The sequence below is a fragment of the Paramisgurnus dabryanus genome, chromosome 7 (genome assembly GCF_030506205.2).
Source record: "Paramisgurnus dabryanus chromosome 7, PD_genome_1.1, whole genome shotgun sequence".
Lineage (NCBI taxonomy): Eukaryota > Metazoa > Chordata > Actinopteri > Cypriniformes > Cobitidae > Paramisgurnus > Paramisgurnus dabryanus.
The window spans coordinates 23,055,804-23,080,476 of NC_133343.1; the positions used below are offsets into that span (position 1 = coordinate 23,055,804).

Sequence of the window (24,673 nt, forward strand, 5' to 3'; positions counted from 1 at the left end):
GCGTGGAAAATAGTACCAACAGAGTCAGTGCTGGGTGCCTGATGTTAACATACCAGTAGATGCGACTATTACGTTACTAGCATTATAATTATAAAATTATAATTCATACATGTATCACAGTAACACTGCAAAAATAAAGACAGAAAAACAGATACAACTAAAATCAAGTCTTATTTATGTACAAACATTAAAGAACGCTTCAATAATTAAGGTTGTTGCAGTAGCAGATCAGCTCACCAATCGGTCTTTCTGCCCCTTGGTTGCGCGCGCACCCTGCAATGTTTGTAAACTTGCAACCCCTCTATAAAACTCATTATATAAAGCGGCATCTTTTTGGTTAAAAAAGAACAAAAATCTGTTATTTAGTAAGCACATTAAAATTATTTTTAAGCTATCTCTATACCTTACCCTCCTGATTCGTGATGGTACAGTAAGCTTTTAGCCTAATATTTGAGCTGTCATGTCGACATCATTTCACTTAATTATGCTTGCCTTTCACTTCATTTCCTCAAAAAAAAAAAACACACTATTTGAGAAAGCTTGACTAGTACCGTTAACTAGTACCCTTCCAAAAAAATTACCATTAGAGAATGTTCTGTATAAGTTATTTTTAGAATATTTTAAAAATAACCACCCTAAAACGTTTTGGGAACGTTATTTTATGGTTAAAAAATTAAATAAAAATAAAATAACCATTAGAGAACGTTCTGTATAAATTATTTTTACGTTATTTTAAAATAACCACACTGCAATCTTATGGGAACGTTATTTTAGGGTTCCAAAAATAACCAAAAAAAACCATTAGAGAACGTTCGGTATAAATTATTTTTAGATTATTTAGATCATTTACCACCCTGCAACGTCATGGGAATGTTATTTTATGGTTAAAAAAACCCTAAAAAGAACGTTCCCAGAACGTTAATATTTGGTTTCCAAAAAATTACCAAAAGATAACCAAAAACTAACATTAGGGGAACGTTCTGTGTTTGCTGGGAACCCACGTAAAGCACACAAGTGACATGCAATACTGTTTCAAACGCACCAAGATCATTTTATTGAAGTCTCTTGAAAGAAAAAAACATACGTTTGACATTTTTAGTCACAACCAGCTGTTGGGATGTTTATTGCTTGTGACCACAGCAAGTAACAGTTCCCTTCTGAAGTTTCACTGTCATTTGCTAAACCCATGGTCTCTAAACACGTGTTACCCTCATCCATTGTATTCACTGAGTGGGGATCAGCCAGTGTGCTTATTTCAAGTGCTTCTGCTCCATCTTGGTATGGGTGGTCTACAGAGCTGTTTGGTCTGGACACAGAAAAGCTCTCCACATTCAACCCCAACTTCTCATCATCTAGAACTTGTGACATTTCGTAGTTATGTGATATATTATCCTGTATTGTGGACAAAAATTCCTTTTGACAGCGTTGCTTGGCAACAAAGTCACGATTTTGACCACTTTGTAGCGGTTTGGAGATGACTATGAAATCCATTCCATTTTGTGTGGCTACACGTCCTTGTGATTGTGCTGCTTGCAACTTCCCTTTAGTCATTTTATATATTGTTTTGAGATTGCCTGATGGACTTCTCTCAGCATTTTGGCTGGGGTTAATGCCATTGACCACCAGACCAACAGGGTTTTGTGCAATACTTCTCTGTCTTGGCATGGGTAAAGGAACTGCTGGACTTTTGCTGGTGTTTGTAAACGCCCTTGATGAAGGTATAGCATCATGGCAACGGATGAAAAGAGGACCCTCACTGGCATTTTTTACAACATTTCCATCAGCTGAGAGAACATGTACACTATGGATACTCTTTGTTTTATGCCCAGTCCGAGGGCAGCTCTGTGGACCTCTCTGACTTCTTCTCAGACTCTGTACCGTAGACGCTTTCCGCAGGGAAGGTGAGATTCTTGTGATGCCGACTTTTAAGTTCAAGACTGAATCAGGATTCTGAATCAGGCTCTTTTGCATATCCAGAGTGTGCAATCCTGGGCTTTTGAAGGGCTCGTACTGATTCTGGTCAGATATCAAAGGGTATGTCTCACTGACTATCTGCGAAATCAGGAAGTACATTAGAGCATTGAGTTCAGTTTGTATAACAGGGTCATTCACATATGCAGAAGTAAATATAAAGTTTAAGTGTTTACTGGCAGATCTTTGTAAACAGTGGGAGATCTAGCGGTGAGAACTTTCACATTCTTTCTCTCCAGCTCATCATCGAAGCAAAGTGGAACGGGCTCAGGAACGAAATCATCATTAATGCTCTTTTCAATATGACTGTTTTTAGCCCTGAAAGAAGAACATGTAAAAGTAGAGAGAAAAATCATTCTAGCTGATTTGAGATAAAGGAGGATGATGTCTTATTTTACAACTCAAATTAAGTTGGTGCTCAAGTGGAAAATTTGAAAAAGTTTATTTATCACCTTTTGTAAGGCTCATTGGTGCCAATTCTGAACACATTTCCCAAATGGAGCTGCTGAGCAATGGCTTCTCCAGTAGAACCAGGTAATATAAAGGGCTCATACTCTCCTAAAAGCACATTGTATATACATACAAATAAGAATATCTTTATTTTATATAAAATTACAAGTATCCAGCTCACCTTTCATTTCACTGAGGACCATTTTCCCACTATTATTAGATTGGCTTGAGCACCACTGAGATGTTTTAGTGTGATAAAGTGCACCACCCACCAAAGCCGTGCTGGTGGCCTTGCTCATGATATCTAGTGGAGGCATCTTCTTCACCTAAGAAAAATTTCCACAGTCACACAAAAAAAAGTTCAGTATGAGTCAGTGCCGACCTTTCAACGGTCACTATCTGATTATTTCTGACACTTTACTGAAATGTTGTAAATGGTAACCTTTTATGCGAATGTACTGCCCCCAATTTTATAATGTTTTAATTATTTTATAAGTCATTGCATTTGTGATAATTAACAATTTTGTTTGAATAAATTAATAAACAAAAAGAATAACACACTCAGAAAAAAGGGCATTTCATAGTTTATAGTTTATATATATTTTCAGCTAAATGTAGATTTGAAGTGTTTTCTTCAGTGGTTAGAGTAAATAAGAGATTAAATGATGATGTCTCACTGCATATGATACAACACCTCTTTTGACCACTTCATCCTATGAATGGTGGGTTCAGAAGGTCGAAGGGGCTTCTTTAAGGTTGTTGTCATGAAACCCACTTTGTCCTTCTTCACTGTAAACAGTAATATAAAATTATAGTGCTCAGAAAATAAAAAAATCTCATATCCTGTCAGTAACAACAGTAAGATTATTATTTTCATAGCAGCAAAACTTTGGAAAACTAACTTTGAAATAAATGTATGTGTGGCACACAAACATAACTTCCATAATATCCTAATATTTGGTGATATTAGTCACATTTGGTCTAATGAACTGCATATTTAGTCCTTTTGTAGCAGAAGATAATTTAATGAAGGACTCACCATTAGTTGATCTCCTCAAGGCCAGGTCCTCAGGGCTTGTGAAAGGCCGAATGCTGACTTTGCTACTAATGGCCTTCATGCCGACCACAGGAGCAACTTTCGTTGGTGGACTAATGTAAAACAAATATGATTTAGATATGCAAATAGGTAAGACTGTTGAAATATATATATATATATATATATATATATATATATATATATATATATATATATATATATATATATATATATATATATATATGACACAATGTTGAGCTGTAGATGATTGTTATAACGTTACCTCAGATATGTGTCTTTACTGACAAAGGCTATTTCAGTTTTGGATTTAGAGATTGGTACTTCATTCAGAAAGTCCGACTCAAGAACTGATGTTAAATGGTTTACCTAGTAACAAATGAAAGTATTGTATATTCATATATTATACATAAATGCTTTACAGTACGTAAGACAATAGACTAGAATGGCGTTTACTCACCCTGGCGTATTTACTAAATACACTTTTGGAGTGTCTGCCCAAAACATTAAATGATTCTAGTAGCCTTGTTGTCATCTCTACACTTTTGGCAAGCACGCAAACGGCAATTTTTTTTAAATAAAAATAATAATGCTAACTTTTGTGTAGGAATGTTACATCGCTGCTAATTTGACTACAGAATTAGCCAGACGCTTGTAATTTTAACACGCTATTTCTCTCTTTAGAGTAGCCAACTGTACGTATGACAGAATTTATGACAGGGACTCCTCAGTCTTTTTCCGAACTGCTGGGAAGCTTTTCATTCTGCAGAGCTTGGTTACAGTCCTTCAAAATGCATCCACTTTAAAACTATCAACTTGAACTCCACTGCACTTGCTTGCTTCAACTGTTAATGCGTTACTATAGCAACAGCGCAACTGATCAGACAACGCCCCTTTTCAGTAGTCAGAGTTGGTTCGCTTATTTGTGTCTTATCACATTTATTGTATAATTCATATAATTCATACAAATCTACAGAATTTTTTTTATAAATGTAACTAATAAAAAATAATAATAAAAAATAAAAAGGTATTTATAAACAGTACTATTTATCGTTTAGTTTGTGGCTGCATTAGCTAATCGATACATTATATCAAAAGTATTAACATGTTTATTTACAACTAACACATACCTCAGTTTTTCCCAACCATGTCCCTGGAGACTCCAAGATGGGAAATAATGGTATCAGATGTGAGTAAGTTCCAATTGTAACTAAATAATATTTAGATTGAACTAAAGGCATTTAATTTAGATGTTACAACATTTTCAGATGGCCACAGAAAACTGTTGCCTAGTAGACATTTCTGCAGTTAAACCTAAGATTAAAGGGGACATTTTACAAGATTTTTTTAAGATGTACAATATATCTTTGGTGTCCATGTGAAGTTTTAGCTCAAAATACCATATAGATAATTTATTTTCACATATAAAAATTGCCACTTTGTAGGTGTGAGCAAAAATGTGCCGTTTTGGGTGTGTCCTCTAAAATGCAGATGAGCTGATATCTGCACCAAATGCCAGTGCCGTGGTTGGATAGTGCAGATTAAGAGGCAGTATTATCCCCTTCTGACATCACAAGGGGAGCCAAATTTCAATTAACCATTTTTTCACATGCTTGCAGTGAATGGTTTACCAAAGCTAAGTTACTGGGTTAATCTTTTTCACATTTTCTAGGTTAATAGAAGCACTGGGGACCCAATTATAGCACTTAAACATGGAAAAAGTCAGATTTTCATGATATGTCCCCTTTAAGGGCAGTTTCGCGGACTAGTGCCAGATTCAATGGCATGCTTGAATTAGCTGAACTGAAAACAGCTTGCACTGACATATCTTTAAATATATCAGTGCCACTGTTTTGTCACAGGATGCATACTGTATAGTGATGTTTTTTTGTGAAGTAGGGAAGTTAGATTAACCTTTCTTACACAATCAACACACACATGCTACAAATGAAACACAGATTACTTGGCCCTTTAGAAATATGTAAAGTAGCCATGTTACCATTAACCGTGCGTCAGTTTGTGCCTCACTCACCCTTATGTTTGTAAAAACTACTTAAATTTCCTAAAACAACTGAGACCTAATCCTGGCTCAATCTAAACTCTGTCTGTGATTTTATATAAAACTTTAAAAAAGCTTTAAATACTCAATGCAATAGTTTATTGTCTTATTTGAGAACAGCCTTAAGTTATTTTGAATAACCTTTTTTATTTGCATATCAGTTATGCAGGTGCTAACTGTTTTCCTAAATGAAATTGAGGTCAAAAGACCACACGGTGCACACACGTGATCTAGTTATGTTGCATAATCAGGTCAGAGACATGATTAAATAACATCTTTAAAAAAGAAGTTCTTTTTATCAAGGTGTTATGAAAGTCATATGTCAGCATTTAAGAGGTCTTGAAATAGTGGGGTTTTAAAGATATGAAAATATGCATAGATTAAAAGTTTCAAGCTTGCTTTGAAGTAAAAAAATGACACGGGATATGAGTAATTGCTGTCAAGATGTTTTTGCTACATTTGTTTGAGTAAATCATTTTAGAAATACCCTAAAGTATCTTATCTATCTCTTTGAAATCACAAAAAGGAAAGTATTTTATATCCTAAAGATATAGATACAGTATGTGGTACCACTTTACAATAAGGTTATATTTTTTAACATTAGTTAATGCACTAGCTAACAATAAACAATACTGCATTTATTATTCTAAGTTCATGTTCATTTCAGATTTACCAATACATTATTAAAAAAAGGGATAGTTCACCCAAAAATACAATTCTGTCATTTACTCACCCTCATGTTGTTACAAAACTTTCTTTGTTCTGCTAAAAACAAAGTAAGATATTTTGAGCAATGTTTGTAACAAGACCGTTTTTGAGCACCATTTACTTCCATTTTTTTCTTAATATAGAAATCAATGGTGCTTCTGTTTCCTGATTTATTTTATACAGGTTTGTAAATGAAGAATTTTCTAACAAAGATGAATAAATGCTAACTATACTAGTTCGTGATATCTAAAACTAAAACTAATACAAAACAAATACAATCTTATTGTAAGTGTTACACTGTAAAAAAATTCCGTAGAAATTGCAGCTGGGTTGCCGGTAAAATACCGTAGATTTATATTTATGTTTTTTACTGGCCATATTTTGTTCAAAGTTAAATGAACATTAAACATTTACAAGTCTTTGTCTTTACAGAGTAAAACTAAAAAAACAGCATCAAGCAAAACATTCTGGGAAACAAAATCTGAAGCAAAAAACAGAAAAAGGTTGATGATGATTTCTGGTTCCCAGAATGCTTTGCATGAGGCTGTTATTGTATAGTTTTATTCTGTAAAGATAAAGACTTGTTAATATTTAAAATTTATTTAACTTTGAACAAACTCTTGCCAGTAAATAACATAAATGTAAATCTACGGTAAATTACCGGCAACCCAGCTGCAATAACATTGTAATTTCTACTGATTTTTTTTACAGTGTATGTTAATTAATATCAACTTGCAAAACAAGCTTTTGAAAAACCTAAATGTTGTATTATCAAAATATCACAACCAATTCATGAAGAGTACAAATAATAGTAATAATAAAACGTAAACTACAACTTCTTTCATATTTTTATAATTATTTATTTAAAACTTGTGGTTTTGTACTTTCATGTGGTTAATAATGTGTCAGTTTCACACAAACTGTACTTTTGAGACTAATCTCTTTTCTTACTTTTTTGTTTCCAAACCTTTACAGTTAATAACAGGATGGCTCTTTCCACAATCTATGGAGAGTTTAATATGTTACTTTTTTCATTAATAACATTTGTTACTAATTAAGTCCTAGTACAGTCTTTGTATTACTCTGAAACTCAAGTTTACCACAATGGGGCTTCCCCAGAAATACTTTGAATATGAAGATGGAAACTCAAAATGATCACTCAAAGAAATCTGGGGCAAGCAGGAAGGCTCTGTTTGTGGTGATGCGATCACACAGCTTGTCTTGCATGAACGGGAACATGTGCGAACGACATGGGTAATTATTTTGTGTTATTTGTTGTCTGAATAACATGAACAGATCTGTTTTGTATATAAACTTCATATTTAAAGATCAATTGACACTTCTTAACTGTGCGTGACAACATTGTGACAGATCAAAGGTCTGATTTATGTGCTATCTTTTCCAGCGCAGGTTTTTGAAAGCTTATAGCATCAAATGTGACTCTTAACGCTTTGAGTCTCGTCGAGCATGCTGGTGAGCAAGAATGATGGGAATAACACAGCAGTCAAACACCTTCAAAGACTGCACATCACAAATCCAATTAACATTATGGTATCTACACACCTTACAAGACAGCTCTTCTTCAGACCATGAAGAAGTCCAGAGTAGGAGTCCAAATTAGATGTGGAAAGGTAAGGGTTTGTTTGTCTTTTTTTCACAACACACCAAGAATATATGCACTTTTCTAGATGTTTTAATGTATATTCATCTTCATATACAAGTTTTAGGATTAAAGTAATTTAGTCACTGCTGACTAAAAGGTTTTAACAAGATGCCTACATGTTATACCCAATTCTCAGAGTTTCAGAACATGCATAAAAACCACAAATCTAGGTCATTCTCTCTTCAAAGAGCAAAGCAAGTCTGATTAAACCAGGTCAACATAAACAATTAGGCTAGCTAAGTTAGGTAGTTCTCACAAGAATGCTGACTATTTACCTAGGTCATGAACATCCTTATCATTTTCTGGTAAAATTCTATGATACAGAAATGTATTCAAGACAAAGATATGACAATGTGACATCTTTATATAGATAACAGGCAGCTTGCACACGCTGACTGTTGCATGTGAGAGAATCTAAGAAAAAACAGATATGGAAACAAATAATGGACACACTATTTATTAATCATAGAGCCTCAGGACGACAAAGGCATGATATGGATATTTTCATTGGAGTTTGCCAAGTGGTATTCCTTCTACTTTTTAACCTCAACCTCTGTGGTAAGTATTTAATTCTGCTGCATTTAAAAAAAATGCAGAATGAAGTTAAAACAACTTGGTTTTGCAAGTCAATTCAACATATTGTTTTAAGTTTTGACCTGTGATTAGTTGACATAACTTCATTTGTTAAGTTAAAGTAATATAAATTATATGTTGATTAATAAAAATGTTGCATTTTTTAACATTATTTTAAATAATTCTGCTGTGTTTAGTAAACTTTAAAAAAAATGCAGAATGAAGTTAAAACAACTTGGTTTTGCAAGTCAATTCAACATATTGTTTTAAGTTTTGACCTGTGATTAGTTGACATAACTTCATTTGTTAAGTTAAAGTAACATAAATTATATGTTGATTAATAAAATATTTGCATTTTTTACATTATTTTAAATAAAGACATGCCAGTTTTATAATATTATTATCATTGTATTTTTAATGTCTGCTACCGGATGTCGAATACTTTCTTTCATTACATTTGTTCATTTCTGATCTCTGCTTAGGCTGCTATAGAGTTGTTTGTGCTGGAAGGTTGAAAGTAGAGTCGGACATCATCCACATGGGCACAAGCTTGACTGTACACTGCCAATCGAACACCGAACGCTGTGGCAGACAATTTGCCATAGAAATTGATGGACAGACAGTTTTTGAAATAACTAATTGCTCTGTTATAACAACTGAGATAACTGTCAATCAGCCCAATCCCAGGGTCCTCTGCAAGGTGAAGGAGAATAATAAATGGCACTTAGTTTGCAGACAAAATCTCAAGGCTGGCTGTAAGTTCACTTTTTTATCCAGATTCATGCATGCTATTTCAAAAGACTCTTTAAAAAGGTCCTACCATTTTGGTACCAATATGTACCTTACAGTTACTTATATGGACCCTTTAGGTACAGAGGTGTACATTTTGAAAGGGTATCACCCAATTGACAGCTTTTGTACCTTTTGTATTTTATTTTACTGAATAAAAAATATATACAGTTTATTGTAATAAACCAAAATTGTACATACGTACAAATGTTAGTTTTATTATTGTATTTTATTGCTTGTAGATTTAAAAGCTTAAAAAACTTGACTTGTGAATATTAAGCTAACATGAAAACTGGTATAATAATGCATTTTCATTTTAGATCCACCATCAAAACCAACAAAATTTGCCTGTATCACGCACCGATATTCAGAGTATGTGAACTGCTCTATGGGAGTCTTAACTGAAACACATTTATTGACAAACTACACAGTACAATTTAAGCAGTAAGTATGCAATTCATTCAGATTTGGTTGTGTGAATTATGCATTTTGTGAATTATGAAATATATATATATAAATCCTGACAACACACTGTTTTGCTTTTCTTCCAGTGAAAGGACATCTCAGTCCCTCCTGTATGAAATAAAAAATGGTCACGTTTCTATTCCACGATCTGTGTTTAATGAGACCATGACATACCAAGTTCTTGTTAAGGGTCGTAATGCATTAGGAGAGGCCAACTCTACTTTTACCTTCTCAGTTTTGGATAGCGGTAAGAGATTTACTCATTCCTGAAGCCTTTTGACAAGTGTATTCTCACAAATATTCTCGTTTTGATTACATGATCTCATGTTTAGTCTTCAGTCTGAATTTTATGTCTTTTTATGGTGTTGAAAATATTGTACTTGTTTAGTGATTCCAAGCACTCCAGAGATAACAAAGGTTGAGTTTAAAAACCGCTCCTTTATAATACACTGGAAAAGCGATGACCCTTCAGTGAAACCAGAGCTAAGGTTCAGAAGCATACACAATAATCAAGACTGGGTACGTCAAAAAAGACAGGAATATAACACTAAAAATATGTCTTGGAACATCAAGTCACCTATTTACTGACTCAATGAGTTTTGCTGTTGTAATTGATCAGGGTCTGGGATCAGTGATAGAGCTTCAAGCTGGACTTATACAAATGCAGGAAAGCTTGGTGCCGTTTATTCCCTATCAGCTTGAGCTAAGAGTGTGCGTCACTTCAGCAAACTGCAGTATGTGGAGTCGCACCTTCAATATAACTATCCCTGGAAAAGGTATTTTAAGATTTTACATTTATTTTTATAAATCGAACATGAGAATAAAATACATTAGAATTCAAACTGAAATGCTGTTTTATAAATTTAATTTTTAAATTTCTTTATAAATAAATTTAAGTGTTGTATACATTTAGCACACTGTTAAAAAAAGGTACAAAACTTAAGTACCCTCAAAGGTTAATTTTTGCACCGTATATGCAACAACACATTTAAATGTTGTTCCTTTTGAGGTACAATTTTATACCCAAACCTTAAGGAACAATGTTGTACCAGTTAAACTTCAGGGGTACTTAACGGTTACAGTAACTGTACTTTTAAATGTACACAATAGATCCTTAAGGGACAGTAATGTGTCCAAAAAGGTACAACATTGTGTTATGTTTAGTATACATGTAAAGGTACAAAAAGGAACCGTATAGGAACCTTTTTTCTGACAGTGCATATAAATGTGTATTACATTTTATCTGTACAGTTTGTGACAATAATTTTATATTCAATACTGTGCCCTAGCACCCACGTCCAAACTTGATGTGTGGAGAGATATTACGAAAAACACTGTGGACCAGCATCAGGATGTTACAGTGTTTTGGAAGGTAATAGCATTATTTGATCAAAATTATTAAACAAACTTCCTGGGTCCAATGCAAATACTGTACATATTAATACAATTAATTATTAATAATAATAATTAACAATAATAATAATTAAATATAATAATAATTAAACATATTAAGAATAAACAATTAAACCATTAATAATAATAATTAAACATTATTAGCCATTACATTATGTTTATGGTTCAACATTCTGGCTGGGTTATTTTTTTACCCATAATGGGAAAATATTGGACAGAACACACCGCTGGATTAAAATTAACCCAATGCCGGGTTGTTTTAACCCAACTGCTGCGTTGTTGGACTCCATAGTTGCATAACATCAACCCAACATTAGGTCATTTTTAACCCAGCAAGTGTTCTGTCCACTATTTACCCATTATTGGTCAAAAATAACCCAGCCATTTTAAGAGTAAATGGATGCCAAAATGCTTCTGGAAACTTTATAACAAGTTTTTAAGTAATTTGGCACTTCACAACAGCACAAAAGACACCTGCTTCCAGCGCTGGATCTGAAAAAAAAAAAAAGAATAAAGTATCAGATAATATCATATCACACAGAGTCTTTTAAACATAATGCAGCTCATAAAATTGATACTGTAACACCACACTACTTTTACAGCACTATTTCTTAGTCTTATACTGACACCTATTGGCGGATTTGCAGAATGACAGGTTACTAAAATATGGTGAATAGCATTTAGCTGGTCTTGTTTGCCCCTGGAGCTGCCTGCTCCATGTACAATGACATGGCTTTATTTATAGGCAAATTATACGAATGTCTTATAATTATTTACAACATATTTCAATAACACTTTATTTTACGGTGTCTTTGTTACACATGTTACATGTAATTATTATAGTAATAACAGTTAATTATGCATAGTTACATGCAACTTACCCTAAACCAACCCTAATCCCAACCCAAACCCTATAGAAAGTACATGTTGTTAATGATTATTACTTAGTACTTAAATATATAATTACACTGTAACAGTGATGCCGTAAAATAAATTGTGACCCATATTTCTAATATACTTGATATTAATATGATAGAATGTGTAAAACAACACTTTAAAAAGAGGTTCAACTTAAAGGAATATTCCATTTTCTTAAAAGAAAAATCCATATAATTTACTCACCACCATGTCATCCAAAATGTTGATGTCTTTCTTTGTTCAGTCGAGAAGAAATTATGTTTTTTGAGGAAAACATTGCAGGATTTTTCTCATTTTAATGAACATTAATAGACACCAACACTTAACACTTAACTCAACACGTAACAGTTTTTTTTTTCAACGGAGTTTCAAAGGACTATAAACGATCCCAAACGAGGCATAAGGGTCTTATCTAGCAAAACGATTGTCATTTTTGACAATAAAAATAACAAATATACACTTTTAAAGCACAACTTCTCGTCTAGATCCGGTCGTGATGCGCCAGCGTGACCCCACGCAATACGTCATGACATCAAGAGGTCACAGAGGACGAACGCAAAACTCCGCCCCAGTGTTTACAAGTGTTGAGAAAGAGGACCGTTCCTACGTTGTTGTATGTCAACTGATACTAATTAATGTCTTTGTGTCAGTTTATTGTTTACAATGGTCCGCAAATGTGCGTTTTATATATGTAACACGTGACCTCCCTACGTCACTACGCATTTACATTAGGTCGCGCTGGACCTGATCTAGACGAGAAATTGTGCTTTAAAAGTGTATATTTGTTATTTTTATTGTCAAAAATGACAATGGTTTTGCTAGATAAGACCCTTATGCCTCGTTTGGGATCGTTTGTAGTCCTTTGAAACTTCGTTGAAAAAAACTGTTACGTGTTGAGTTAAGTGTTAATTGTTGTTGTCTATTAAAGTCCATTAAAATGAGAAAAATCCTGCAATGTTTTCCTCAAAAAACATATTTTCTTCTCGACTGAACAAAGAAAGACAACAACATTTTGGATGACATGGTGGTGAGTAAATTATCTGGATTTTTTTTTTAAGAAAATGGAATATTCCTTTAAGTTCATCAGTGATGATGTGGACAGGCCTGATCTGCATGATTTGACCTTCAGTGACTATTTGTCTCTCTTTCATCTTCCAGCCCTACACACCAGACAATAACAGCGGAGGTTTGTTACAATACAAGTTATCTTATAAAGAGAAAGGCAGAGTCCATGAATTGAACTGCTCAGCTTACGCCACTCAATACACACTTCGGCTGTCTCTGGAAGTAACAGAGATGAACGTCAGTGCTGTTACATCCTCTGGCTCCTCCCCCTCAGCACCTGTCAACTTGATATATACAGGTGAGAACCTGTTTGTTTAAATCAAGTAATCAAGAAACATTTTCTTAAATTAAGTTTATATGATTCTTGAATTTGACACATATTGAAATACAAAGAAAGATTTTTGCAGACAGCAAAATTAAAGGGATACACTTTAAAAAAGCAAAAACAAATTTGCACTTATATTTGTAAATCTACTGGTATTTACAATTCATTTTATTTCAAATAGTTGAAATAAGTTAAGTTAATGCAACTTTATATAAGTTACAGCAACTCATCACTGGTCAAGATAAAAATTCAAAGTTGAATTACTTCCAAGTAGATTACACTTAAATATTTTAGTGAAAATATTTTTACAGTTCACCCAAAATGAAATAGTATATCAACATTTATTAACTCTCATGTCAATGAAAACTTGACTGTTTCCTTTGTGGAGCTCAAAATAAGATATTTATGTCTCAGTAGTTGTGTGTCCATTTAATACAAATCAATGGGGGCCTGTGTTTGGTCACTGTTCTACTTAAAGGGATACTCCACCTTCTTAAAATATACACATTTTTCAGCTCCCCTAGAGTTAAACATTACATTTTTACAGTTTTGGAATCCATTCAGGAGATATCCCTGTCTTGCGCTACCACTTAGCACAATCCATTGAATCTAATTAGACCATATATAACATTGCACTCAAAAATAATCCGTCAGTTTTAGTACACAATGTAACTACAAAAGAGTCAAGTTTTAAATAGGAAAAATATCAAATCTCTTTGGTTATTTTTAGCACGATGCTAATGGTCTAATCAGATTCAATGGATTGTGCTAAGCTATGCTAAAAGTGGTACCGCCGGACCCAGAGATCAGCTAAATGGATTCCAAAACGGTAAAAATCAAATGTTTAACTCTAGTGAAGCTTGAAAATTATCATATTTTCAAAAAAATTGGAGTGTCCCTTTAAGTATCTTCTTTATGTGTTCTCCACAAAAAAAGTTATACAGGTTTAAAAAAACATGAAGGTGAGAAAATGAAGAAAAAATTGTGAGTTATCCCTTTAAATAATCTCCATCTGTGAAAGTGTTATTTATACTTTTTGTTTGTGCATCACAGGTAAACCGGCCCCCATCATAACACATTTATCTCCAGCACCAGGGGGCACTGTGCGTTTAGGCTGGGACTTGTCTCATTACAGAAAGGGTTTGGAAAGAATTATGGGTATTGTAATCCAATGGCAACAGAGCCCAATGGCTTTACAATGGAAGAAATTAGGCAAAGACTACAATAATACATTCCTGGAAGGTAAAGACTAATTTAAGAGTATTTGGACATCAACTGGATGAAAGAATGTGAGTTAATTGATGATTTTATGTGAAATCCCTAAAACTAATCTGAAACTATACTTTCAGGTATGCAAGATGGTGTCTTGTATAACATTTCATTATATATTGAAGAAGCCAATGGAATTTCAGACCCTGCATTCGGTCAAGTTTATTCAAAAGAAAAGAGTAAGTTATAACTGCTGTATATCTTTAACTTTAATTTTTTTTAGTCAAAAATCAAATCAGTTTTTTCAAGAAATAATTTTGCATGTTAGTTTCAGGCTTAAAGGGAACATATCATGAAAATCCACCTTTTGCCATGTTTAAGTGCTATAATTGGGTCCCCAGCGCTTCTATCAACCTAGAAAATGTGAAAATGAACAACCCAGTAACTTAGTTTTGGTAAACCATTCTTTGCATCATGTGAAAAAATAGGTAATTTAAATGTGGTTTCCCTTGTGATGTCAGAAGGGGAAACTACACTATCCAACCACGGCACTGGCATTTATTGCAGAGATCAGCTCATTTGCATTTTAAAAGGACACACCCAAAAACAGCACATTTTTGCTCACACCTACAAAGTGGCAATTTTAACATTCTATAATAAATTATCTATATGGTATTTTGAACTAGAATTTCTCAAATACGTTCTCTCGGGACACCAAAGATTTATAAGATTACATAAGAACATCTGTAAATTTTGACCCCCAAACTAAAACTATAAATATTGGATGTTTGCTATTTCTGCTTGGCAAACATAAAAGGAAAAAGAAAGCATGATCCAAAATAAAAAAGATTGAACAGTGTTTTCAGTCAGTGTATTTCTTTATTGGGGCATGTCAATACACTTGTCAGCCACAAGGGGGAAGTGGTGAAGAGTTTTGTAAAAAAAAAAAAAAAAGTTTAATATTAAATTGCTGTTATATGGTAAAAAAATAAGTCAGTTTTTTATTTTAGGAAACTAATACAACACTTGTCATGTTAGCTAAAGTGTTATTTATTTTCTTGGTCAGTGATTACAGTCAATTTCTAATGATTTCCTAATTTGTCAGAGCCATTAATAGGTCCAGATGTATCAGTCAATCCTGTAGGAGACAAGCACATTCTCATCGAATGGAAAGAGTTAGATCAAGAGAATCAGAGAGGATTTATCACACACTACACCATTTACTTTCAGAGACACAAAGACAAGATGCTCCTTCACAACAGTGAGTAATACAGTTGTTTATCTGTTGTTGTGAGCTTTGTGGTTTGTCTGTGTTTATTATGAGCCTGAGTAACAGTGTGATTCTATACATATCTTTTACATTCATACATATCATTTAGCATTTAGGGACATTTTATTCATTTATTTATATCAGTTTGTTATCTCAATGCTGTAAAAATCTTTGCACGAATTTTGTTTAGTTGTGTTTGTTCGACACTACAGTCGTCCTTAAAATGACCCCACAAGCGACCCAGTCCACCTTTATACTTATAGCAAATGGAAATACTACCTGTCTACGGTTTGAGACTCATCACTGTCACGCCCACAGTTTGACGACAGGGTTTTCCACCATTTACTGAAAATGTTCACATCCTCTTCCAGTAACCCCACTCCTCTACACTTGCATTACTTGTCTGCATATGATGAAGAGCGAGTTTTATGAGTTTGCAATCTATAACTGTTTATGTAAATTAGCTGGTTAAATTTGGATTGATAGTTCTAGATAATTTCACTATTAAACCTGGTTGCAGCAGTGCATGATTTACAGTCCTTGCAATAGTTGCATCTGCTCAAGGTCATAGTAACCATGTAGGGAAGTTTCGCTTTGATGGTTAAACTAAAAATTTACATCCACTTTAACATTATTTATAGCACAGTTTGGTTGCCGTTGTTATTTATAATAGTGAACTCGAGATATTATTTTACTATTACAAAAGTAAACGAATGCGTGGTGGAAAATATACATCAGTCTTAAAGGGACGGGCCCTCATGTCACATTGAAGTGAAACTGAAAACTGTTCATTGATGGGCCCCACTTTCTTAAGGCTACGGGAGATGAGAGTAACTTTCAATTTCTAAATTTATAAAATACCTGTGGCGGCGCAAAAATATTAGAAAGTACAGTGCGGTTTATAAATGAGTGGGTGTGCGTGTGCCCCGCGTAGTCTTGTGTGGTACTGTATTTGCATATTATTGACAGCTGTTTTATTGTCTGAATGGCTTTATAAAAGCATTAGCTATGAAGAGGCTGTCAATTTTCAAGTGAATTAATGTTCCCTGTCGTCTTCTGTGTTATTTTAATGCTTTATTAGTGCTGCAGCTAAGACTGGCTCAACCAAGACAGAGACCGAGCTATTCTTAACATGCGGCTTGAGGCACGACAGGAAGTAGAAGCAGCAGCGGAAGACATGTGGCTATGCGCAAAGTGTTTGTGTCTTTTCCAGTGTAAAGCTACTAACCGAGCTTTAAAACAGACACTTGAACTTGTAACTTGGTCAGAAAGTTTCCAAAAAATAGGCTGTTTACAACTCGTGGTGTTAAAACGTCGAAAATAGCAGAACAGGCGAAAAAAGAACAACGGTTTTGTAAAAGTGTTAAATATTCCCACCCAACTAAACGGTTACATGTTTACTGTTAGTGTTGGTTTGACTATGTGTTATGTAACACAAAAACTTACTTTAAATACTGTCAGCCTTTAAATATTTAGACTCACAGCTAGAAGGTTTAAATCTAAACTTGATTTTTTTTATATATATATAACAATATCAATAAAAGTAACCTTTATATTTCTTAATACCGCTATTGTAAGATCTTTTACCCGTATCCCTAAAGCCGTCTTCACTACTTGTAGTATTATTCACGATGTGAAAGTATGATTCAAAGAGAAACTGTCAGTCTGCTAACTGTCAGCCAGCTAAAGTAGACCAAACAGAGTGTGTAGGAAGCAAATCTTTATGTTGTCTTAATAAATAAAGAAATTTACATTTATGCATTTGGTAGATAGTTTTATCCATGCAACCTACTGTACAGTGAACTTAGGAAAAATGTTGAGAATGCAGCATATCTGTTAAATAAACAGTGGCAGGCGGTGACCTCTCTACTGAGGGTCGGCAAATTCAAAATATGTGTTTGGTGCGTAATGTGAACCTATGTGCATCATGTGTCATGTCAAAATACGTGCCTGCTGCACATGTGTCCAAAGGGTTTATGATAAAGGAGACGCTCACATTCACAAAATACATTAACTTAACACTACACTGTGTTTACACATGAGATTAAGTGAGTATGTGGCAAACGTGAGCGCCACTTTTATCATAAACCTCTTTGAAGCATCTACAGCAGGCACGTATTTTGACATGACGCGTGATGCACATAAGTTTGCATGACGCGCTGAACACATATGTTGACGGGTTAAATACATGTTTTGACGAGCTTTGCATCATGCGCCAGGTGAGAAAATAATGAAATCGCATCGTTTTGCCACTGCAAATAAACTATTTCAACTTGTTTTTATAAGTTATGTCAACTTATCACAGGTCAAAACTTAAAAAAGTAGGTTGAATTGATTTGCAAAACCAAGTTGTTTTAACTTAATGCTTCCTTTTTATACGAAACCATGATTTTAGCATTGCTACCCCCTTGCACTATCTGGCATTTCTCTATATGTGTTTCATCTCATTACATTGTGTTTTCTACTTGCAGCAACGTTGCCTTCTGCATATCCTAGATCTTTGAGTTGGAAGTTGCAGGATCCGCTGGAAAGTTTTGATGTCCTGGTCTCTGCGTGGAACTCTGCGGGTGAAGGACCCAAAGGAAAAGCCGCCACCTGCTATATTCACAGGAGCATGACATGTGGAAAGATGTTTGAAACAAATAAGAATACAGGTACATGAAGGTCTTTTGCAACAAAGCAGTGTTAAAGGACTGTAAGTAGGGTTTTAAGTGTTTTATTAATCAAAGTCAATGTCTTTATATATAAATATGTCCTCGCTGGTGTCAAATGACATCTGCCAATGATCTGACTTTTCTTTGTAAGCTTAGAATTTCTTCTATTTACTTACATTGAATGGGTAAGTCCAAGGAGGCTTTCATGTCATTCCGCCATATTGATAAACTAAAATAGCAGACAGTCACAAAAAGCACTAGCCTACCAACGCGTTTCCACAATGCGTTTTCATTCAGAACAGGTGAACCAGCTGAAACAGAAAAGGAGATCAGTGAGTATGTAATGGCTACCGCAGTTGCAACACGCATTTGGAAAAGCGAGGCGCTAGAGAGCACTATTTTAATTGCAAAAGTCAGTCAAAAGTCAGTCACTTTTGCAGAAGGTGACGTCACGTGCACCCTCTATTGAAAGTAACCGAGGGGACTATTTTCAGGATCTGCGTAATATCATTGCGCCTGCTGCAGCCATGGTATGGCAGCAAAGTCCTTGATTATTACGCCGGAATGAGAGTATAGTTCCTAGCCATATCGGCCTAGAAAATCACAACTTTTAATTTTCTGTCAGTCTTGGTACACTATGTTACTACAGAAGAGTCAAGTTTTACATAGGAGAAATATTGAAACTCTTTGGTTATTTTTTTAGCGCAATGCTAATGGTCTAATCGGATTCAATGGATTGTGCTAAGCTATGCTAAAACTGTTAGCGCCAGACCCGGAGATCGGCTGAATGGATTCCAAAATGGTACAAATCAAATGTTTAACTCTAGGGGAGCTGGAAAATGAGCCTATTTTCAAAAATGTGGAGTGACCCATTAAACAACTTTAAGAAGTGTTTCCCAAACTCAAAAACTGTAACTAATTTCATGCATTTAAAATATACCAATTTACCCATTCTTGTGTTTCTGAACATTACAGATAAAATGATAGCAGGATTTTGTTTGGTGGCTGCTGTTCCTATGGTGATCCTTGCTAACCTGATGTACCTAAAATGTGTACGGCAAAGGTGATGTGTTAAATGAGGGGGTTATGGTTTTACTCAGCATCTGAACTACTGTATCTATGCGCAGTTTCACAAAGTGGTTAATGTCTGTAGTCTTTCATAATGTAACAGTCATAATCATTCAGATCATGCATTTGGTGTTTTCAAAACAACACATACTGAATTATAGATGATAAAAAGCAATTATTATAACCTACACATAATATTTTAAGCTGTTAAAGGGATAGTTCACCCAAAAATGATTTACTCACCCTCATGTTGTTACAAACCTGTATACATTTCTTTGTTCTGATGAACAAAGAATACTATAGAAGTAAATGGGGTCCACGAACGGTTTGATTACAAGACATTCCTCAAAATGTCTTCCTTTGTGTTCATCAGAACAAAGAAATTTATACAGGTTTGTAACAACATTAGGGTGAGTAAATGAAGACACATTTTTCATTTTTGGGTGAACTATACCTTTAATGATGGTGCATGCGTTCTTTTGGTTTTTAACTGTTTATTTAATTATCTTTTTACAGAATGATGAAGATGTGTATGTCAATGGGAGTCTCTTGGCTTTTTGAAAACTTGCCGAAATTTGATAATAGCAATGCTATAAAACTACTAAAGGTAACAATGCTTATACTTAAGAGTCATTTCACACAGCTTCACTTTCTAACATTTGTTATTTCCTCATATTAATTCCTCTTTTTGAACACCAAATTTCTCACAGACTTAAAATAGTTTCATAAAGACAGACAGCAAATGACTTTGGGCCAAATCTGCACTGGATCCGCATCAGAGCTGCTGACTTTGGCTGCTGAGTCTGGTGCGGATCCGGCCCAGAGTCGTATTCTGTCTGGGAAATGGGTTAAAACGTTGCAATCTAGAAGGCTTTCAAATTTGTTCACACTTATTTGTGTAAATAATGTAATTTTCATCAGATACGTGTTTCCATTATTTATGCCAATTTATTTGTCTTAGGATGAGAGTTACAGTGGATGGGAACCTCTTCCTAGGGACATTGATCCTCCCTTAACTCCTGTTGAAGAAGTGAATCCATCCTGGACGAGGCAAGATTCTTACCCAACTGTGCTTCATCAGGATGTCCCAGAAATACCCGTGGAGAGGCAAAGTTGTATAGAATGTCCCTATAAGCCACAGAGAACAGAAGACGTCTATGAGACAACAGAAGAAGAGGTCAAGGAGGAGGAGGAGGACCAATTTTCCTTGTTGATGTCTCCATCACCCGTGCCTTATGATTTCAGTTGGGATTTAACCAGCATTCCTGTGATAAATAGCCGTCTCAATAGCTTCTTAACTATAGATGGAGGTCTCGGATCCTTAAGCGTTCTTGGAAGCTTCCTATCAACCCCTCTCCCAGCCTTACATAACGATGAAGTAATGGAGAATGATGGGAAGAATATGGAAGCAGATGAGTTAGGACACAGTACTTTCATAAGCCAAACTGTACACTGTAGTGACCTGGAGAGCTGTCGGATTAATTCCAGTCCATACTCCCCACAAGGGATTTGTTTTAGATTTTCAATCCCGGAAGATGTTTAGGAGCTCTTTTTAAAGGATTGCTTTGCATATGTCCTGTCATTAGCAAACGTGCATTTGTCTAAACAACGATAATCCCTAAAAAGCAGCATTGCAAAATGTTCTGCTTGTCTTTTCAATGGAAATTTGGGCAAGTACATTTGAAAACAAATCCAGGCACTTGCTGTGCAACAAACTATGAAATGTTTTGGTGCTGGTATAGGAAATTTCAGCACTCTTGGAATGCCTGGTACGGGAGGACAGGAACTAACTGCTGTATTGTACAATGATATTTTAATTCTGTGTGTGCTGAAAGATAATGAATTGTAGTTTGAGCATTTTAAACTAATTAACCTTGAAAACCTAAAAAACTTGAAGAATGTTTTAGGACTTGCACAAAGTGAAGAAAGAGACTTGCACCATAATATACGTCAAGCATTATTTTTTGATGATTTTATAGCAACAAGTCTCTATGGTGCATATTGCTTCTTTCAGAATAAATGGTACAAAAGTTCTCACTGGGATGGTACCTTTTTTAAAGGTCTCATTATGTACCTTTAAGCAAAAGATATGTACATTTGAGGTACCAATATAGGCACTGGTTCCCAACTCCAGTCCTCAAGCCCCCATAATATATAATATATAAAACACTTAATTCGATTCATCAGCTTGTTAGAATGTTAATAAAGAAAACATTTTACACATTCTGGAAGGAGCCTGATAAGTGGAATCAGGTTTTTCATAGTGAGACATCCAAAACATTCTGGGATTGGGGCCTAATGACTTGGGAGTTGGGATTTGGAACCACTGCTCTAACATACAAACGTGTACTTTTTGAAAATGTACCGCCACAGTGACAACTTTTGTATTTTCTTGTACTTTTTTATTCTGAGAGTGTATTAAAGACTTAATCAATCTGGACTTTTGGTTCTGTTTGCTGTATATATGTTCATGCTGAAATTTGTATTAAAGGGGACATTTCACAAGACTTTTTTAAGATGGAAAATAAATTCCCAGAGTCCCCAGAGTATATATGTGAAGTTTTCGCTCAAAATACTATATAGATAATTATTATAACATGTTAAAATTGCCACTTTGTATGTGTGAGCAAAAATGTGTTGTTTTGGGTGTCAATTTTAAATGCAAATGAGCTGATAAAATGCAAACATTGAGTGCGTTTACATGCACAGAATAAGCGGATAACTACCAAAAATCTGCTTATTATAGAAAACTGTTTTTTTGCGTTTACATGCAAATCAGTATGCAGACAACTGTGTTTACATGGGACTTGGAGATTTGTCACGTTTCTCTCAGGCAGTGACGTTAGCGCCTATAGTACATAATAGTCGTTCAAAAAAACAAAGGCATATCTATCATAAGCTATACTGTCTGCAGAACCTGCAGTAAATGTAACATGAGTTTCTATTTTCACAGTTTCTATGCCATCTGCTTTAGTCAAGCGTAGACTTTTATGCATTACTTTGCGCTTACTTTGCTCAATTATGTTCATGTCCGCATGTCTCCGCGTGTAAAAGATAAACCTCACACATGAACATAACTGCGAGAAAGCCAGTTAAGGTGTTTACCATGCAAAATCGGGGTATAATGAGCAAAAAACTACCTGTGCCGATCGGTCTTTGCTTACACCGTTTATGGGCTTTCCCCGATAAAAGAAACGTGTTTACATGCCCCACGTGTTATCAGTTTATTCAATGCGGGGTGCAAGATTTTTGAGAAATGCTTTGGAAAAGGGAGTAGGGCCGAGTACCAAAACACACTTGCAGTCAATCAGCAGTCAAACCGACATCGTTGCCTGGGTTGCGTATATGTGTGGGGCGGGTCTATCAAAAGAAGGTCCAGATTCTATTGGGGTAGGGGCGTGTTTATTTAGGTGATTTCAAATGTCAACATTGGCATTCAGAGATCGTGCACCCTGCCTTTAAGCATAATCGACGCAAGACTCTGTATGTAAACGTACTCACTTGAACGTCATGATGCTGGTTTGTTGAAATTGAAACTCAATTGTGGTTCTAATTATTTCTCTTTCTCTCTTTGCACTAATTGGCAGTGCTGTGGTTGGATAGTGCAGATTAAGGGGTGGTACTATAATAATGGCGCTTTTCCATTGCATAGTACCCCACAGTTTAGTTTAGTTTGGGTGGTTAGCTTTTTTGCTCGAGCGCAAGCTAGCACTGAGGTAAAGCTAATCTTTACATTATAGCGATGACGCGTAGTGACGATTCTCTGAGATCTTTTTGCGTCACGTTTGGTATCAGCTCGGGTCGCTTGGAACCCCAACAGAGGTGGTACGAAAAAAAGTATCGGGTACTACGTACTGCACCCAATGGAAAAGCTCCCAAAAGTATGCTGACCCGACCCAAACTAAACCAAACCGTGGGGTACTATGCAATGGAAAAGCGCCAAAAGATCCCCTTCCGACATCACAAGGGGATCAAAATTTCAATGACCTACTGTATTTTTTCACATGCTTGCAGAGGATGGTTTGAATTAGGTTGATAGAAGCACTGGGGACCCAAGTATATCACTTAAACATGGAAAAAGTCAGATTTTCATGATATGTCCCCTTTAAGGTGTTATACTAGCCATAAGACAGACATAAGATTTGTTTGTTTATCAAATACTTTTATAAAATGTATTTGCATGCTTTTTAACAACCTGTGTTTACACGTGAAGAGCCCAGACTACTAAATAGTTTTAGGGGAAATTACACATGAAATTTTAACTTCTACCAGAAACACAGCTGTTACAAAGCTCATTGAGCAGGAGCCACACCTTTATTTTTTATGTTAGTTTACAGGAGTGATGTTGATTTTAATGATGACGGGTTATTTGCTCACAGATAGCCACTGAGAGTCCAGAGATTTAATCTACTAAGCACCAAATATTAAATAAAATCTAATGCATGTATTTTAACATGGTAGAAATGTTACTGTTAGCTCAATAGATTACCATTATCTGACTAGGTTATTTATACCATGTCATGTGCAATTAGCCAGTGGGTCCCAAGAGGTTCATGTGTGTACACAGTTACACACCATCTTGCCTTGCAGAGACAGCTGCACCGCAAAGCTGTTTTTAAAACTTCCTGAGAAAGTTTTCATGCCACTCTTCAGAACACAGTTGAACATGTCAAGAAACGGTGTCAGCTTATTTGCAGCACGTGTTGAACTTTATACACATGATATCATTGCAAAATTCCACTTTGTTATTGTGGTATTGATGACACAAGATGAGATAAATATGTGGGGACTCAGGGGCTGCCTGACCTTAAAAAGGCATGTATTTTGCTTTTAATGATTCTGATCCAGAGAACAAATGCTACAAATCTGTCAAGTAACATGCATATTTAGTAAGTTTATGTTAAGCCTTATAATGCAAGACCGCAAAACATATTTTACATAAGTCTGAGAGAAAACTACCTCTGAAAGGTAACCTAACTTACATTTGTTGCAGTTTGCTTTATTGTTTTGGATTCTAGA

The 24,673-nt window shown here is 35.1% G+C and overlaps 1 protein-coding gene across 2 annotated transcripts; it reads left to right on the forward strand.

The window, feature by feature from the left end:
• Positions 1 to 7,381: 7,381 nt before the first annotated feature.
• Positions 7,382 to 22,192, forward strand: il23r (interleukin 23 receptor). Of its 2 annotated transcripts, none has more exons than XM_065264961.2 (17): positions 7,382 to 7,496; positions 7,648 to 7,873; positions 8,276 to 8,463; positions 8,961 to 9,233; positions 9,588 to 9,711; positions 9,819 to 9,979; positions 10,121 to 10,251; positions 10,352 to 10,508; positions 11,022 to 11,104; positions 13,222 to 13,426; positions 14,507 to 14,695; positions 14,803 to 14,901; positions 15,768 to 15,923; positions 18,404 to 18,586; positions 19,562 to 19,649; positions 20,171 to 20,261; positions 20,616 to 22,192. In XM_065264961.2, exons 3-17 carry the CDS (start codon positions 8,349 to 8,351, stop codon positions 21,195 to 21,197), a joined length of 2,637 nt encoding a protein of 878 aa, XP_065121033.2. In that variant the 5' UTR covers positions 7,382 to 7,496; positions 7,648 to 7,873; positions 8,276 to 8,348; the 3' UTR covers positions 21,198 to 22,192. The 2 variants fall into 2 exon arrangements, with proteins under 2 accessions (XP_065121033.2, XP_065121034.2); XM_065264962.2 differs by having other exon boundaries at positions 8,375 to 8,463.
• The last annotated feature ends 2,481 nt before the right edge of the window (positions 22,193 to 24,673 follow it).

What these genes read in the sequence shown, in the direction of transcription:
- il23r (XM_065264961.2), top strand. Translation starts at nt 8,349, where the DNA reads ATGGACACACTATTTATTAATCATAGAGCCTCAGGACGACAAAGGCAT. An exon ending in AGTTTATTCAAAAGAAAAGA is followed by an intron (nt 14,902 to 15,767) that starts GTAAGTTATAAC and finishes CTAATTTGTCAG; the next exon opens with AGCCATTAATAGGTCCAGAT. An exon ending in CTAAAATGTGTACGGCAAAG is followed by an intron (nt 19,650 to 20,170) that starts GTGATGTGTTAA and finishes ATCTTTTTACAG; the next exon opens with AATGATGAAGATGTGTATGT.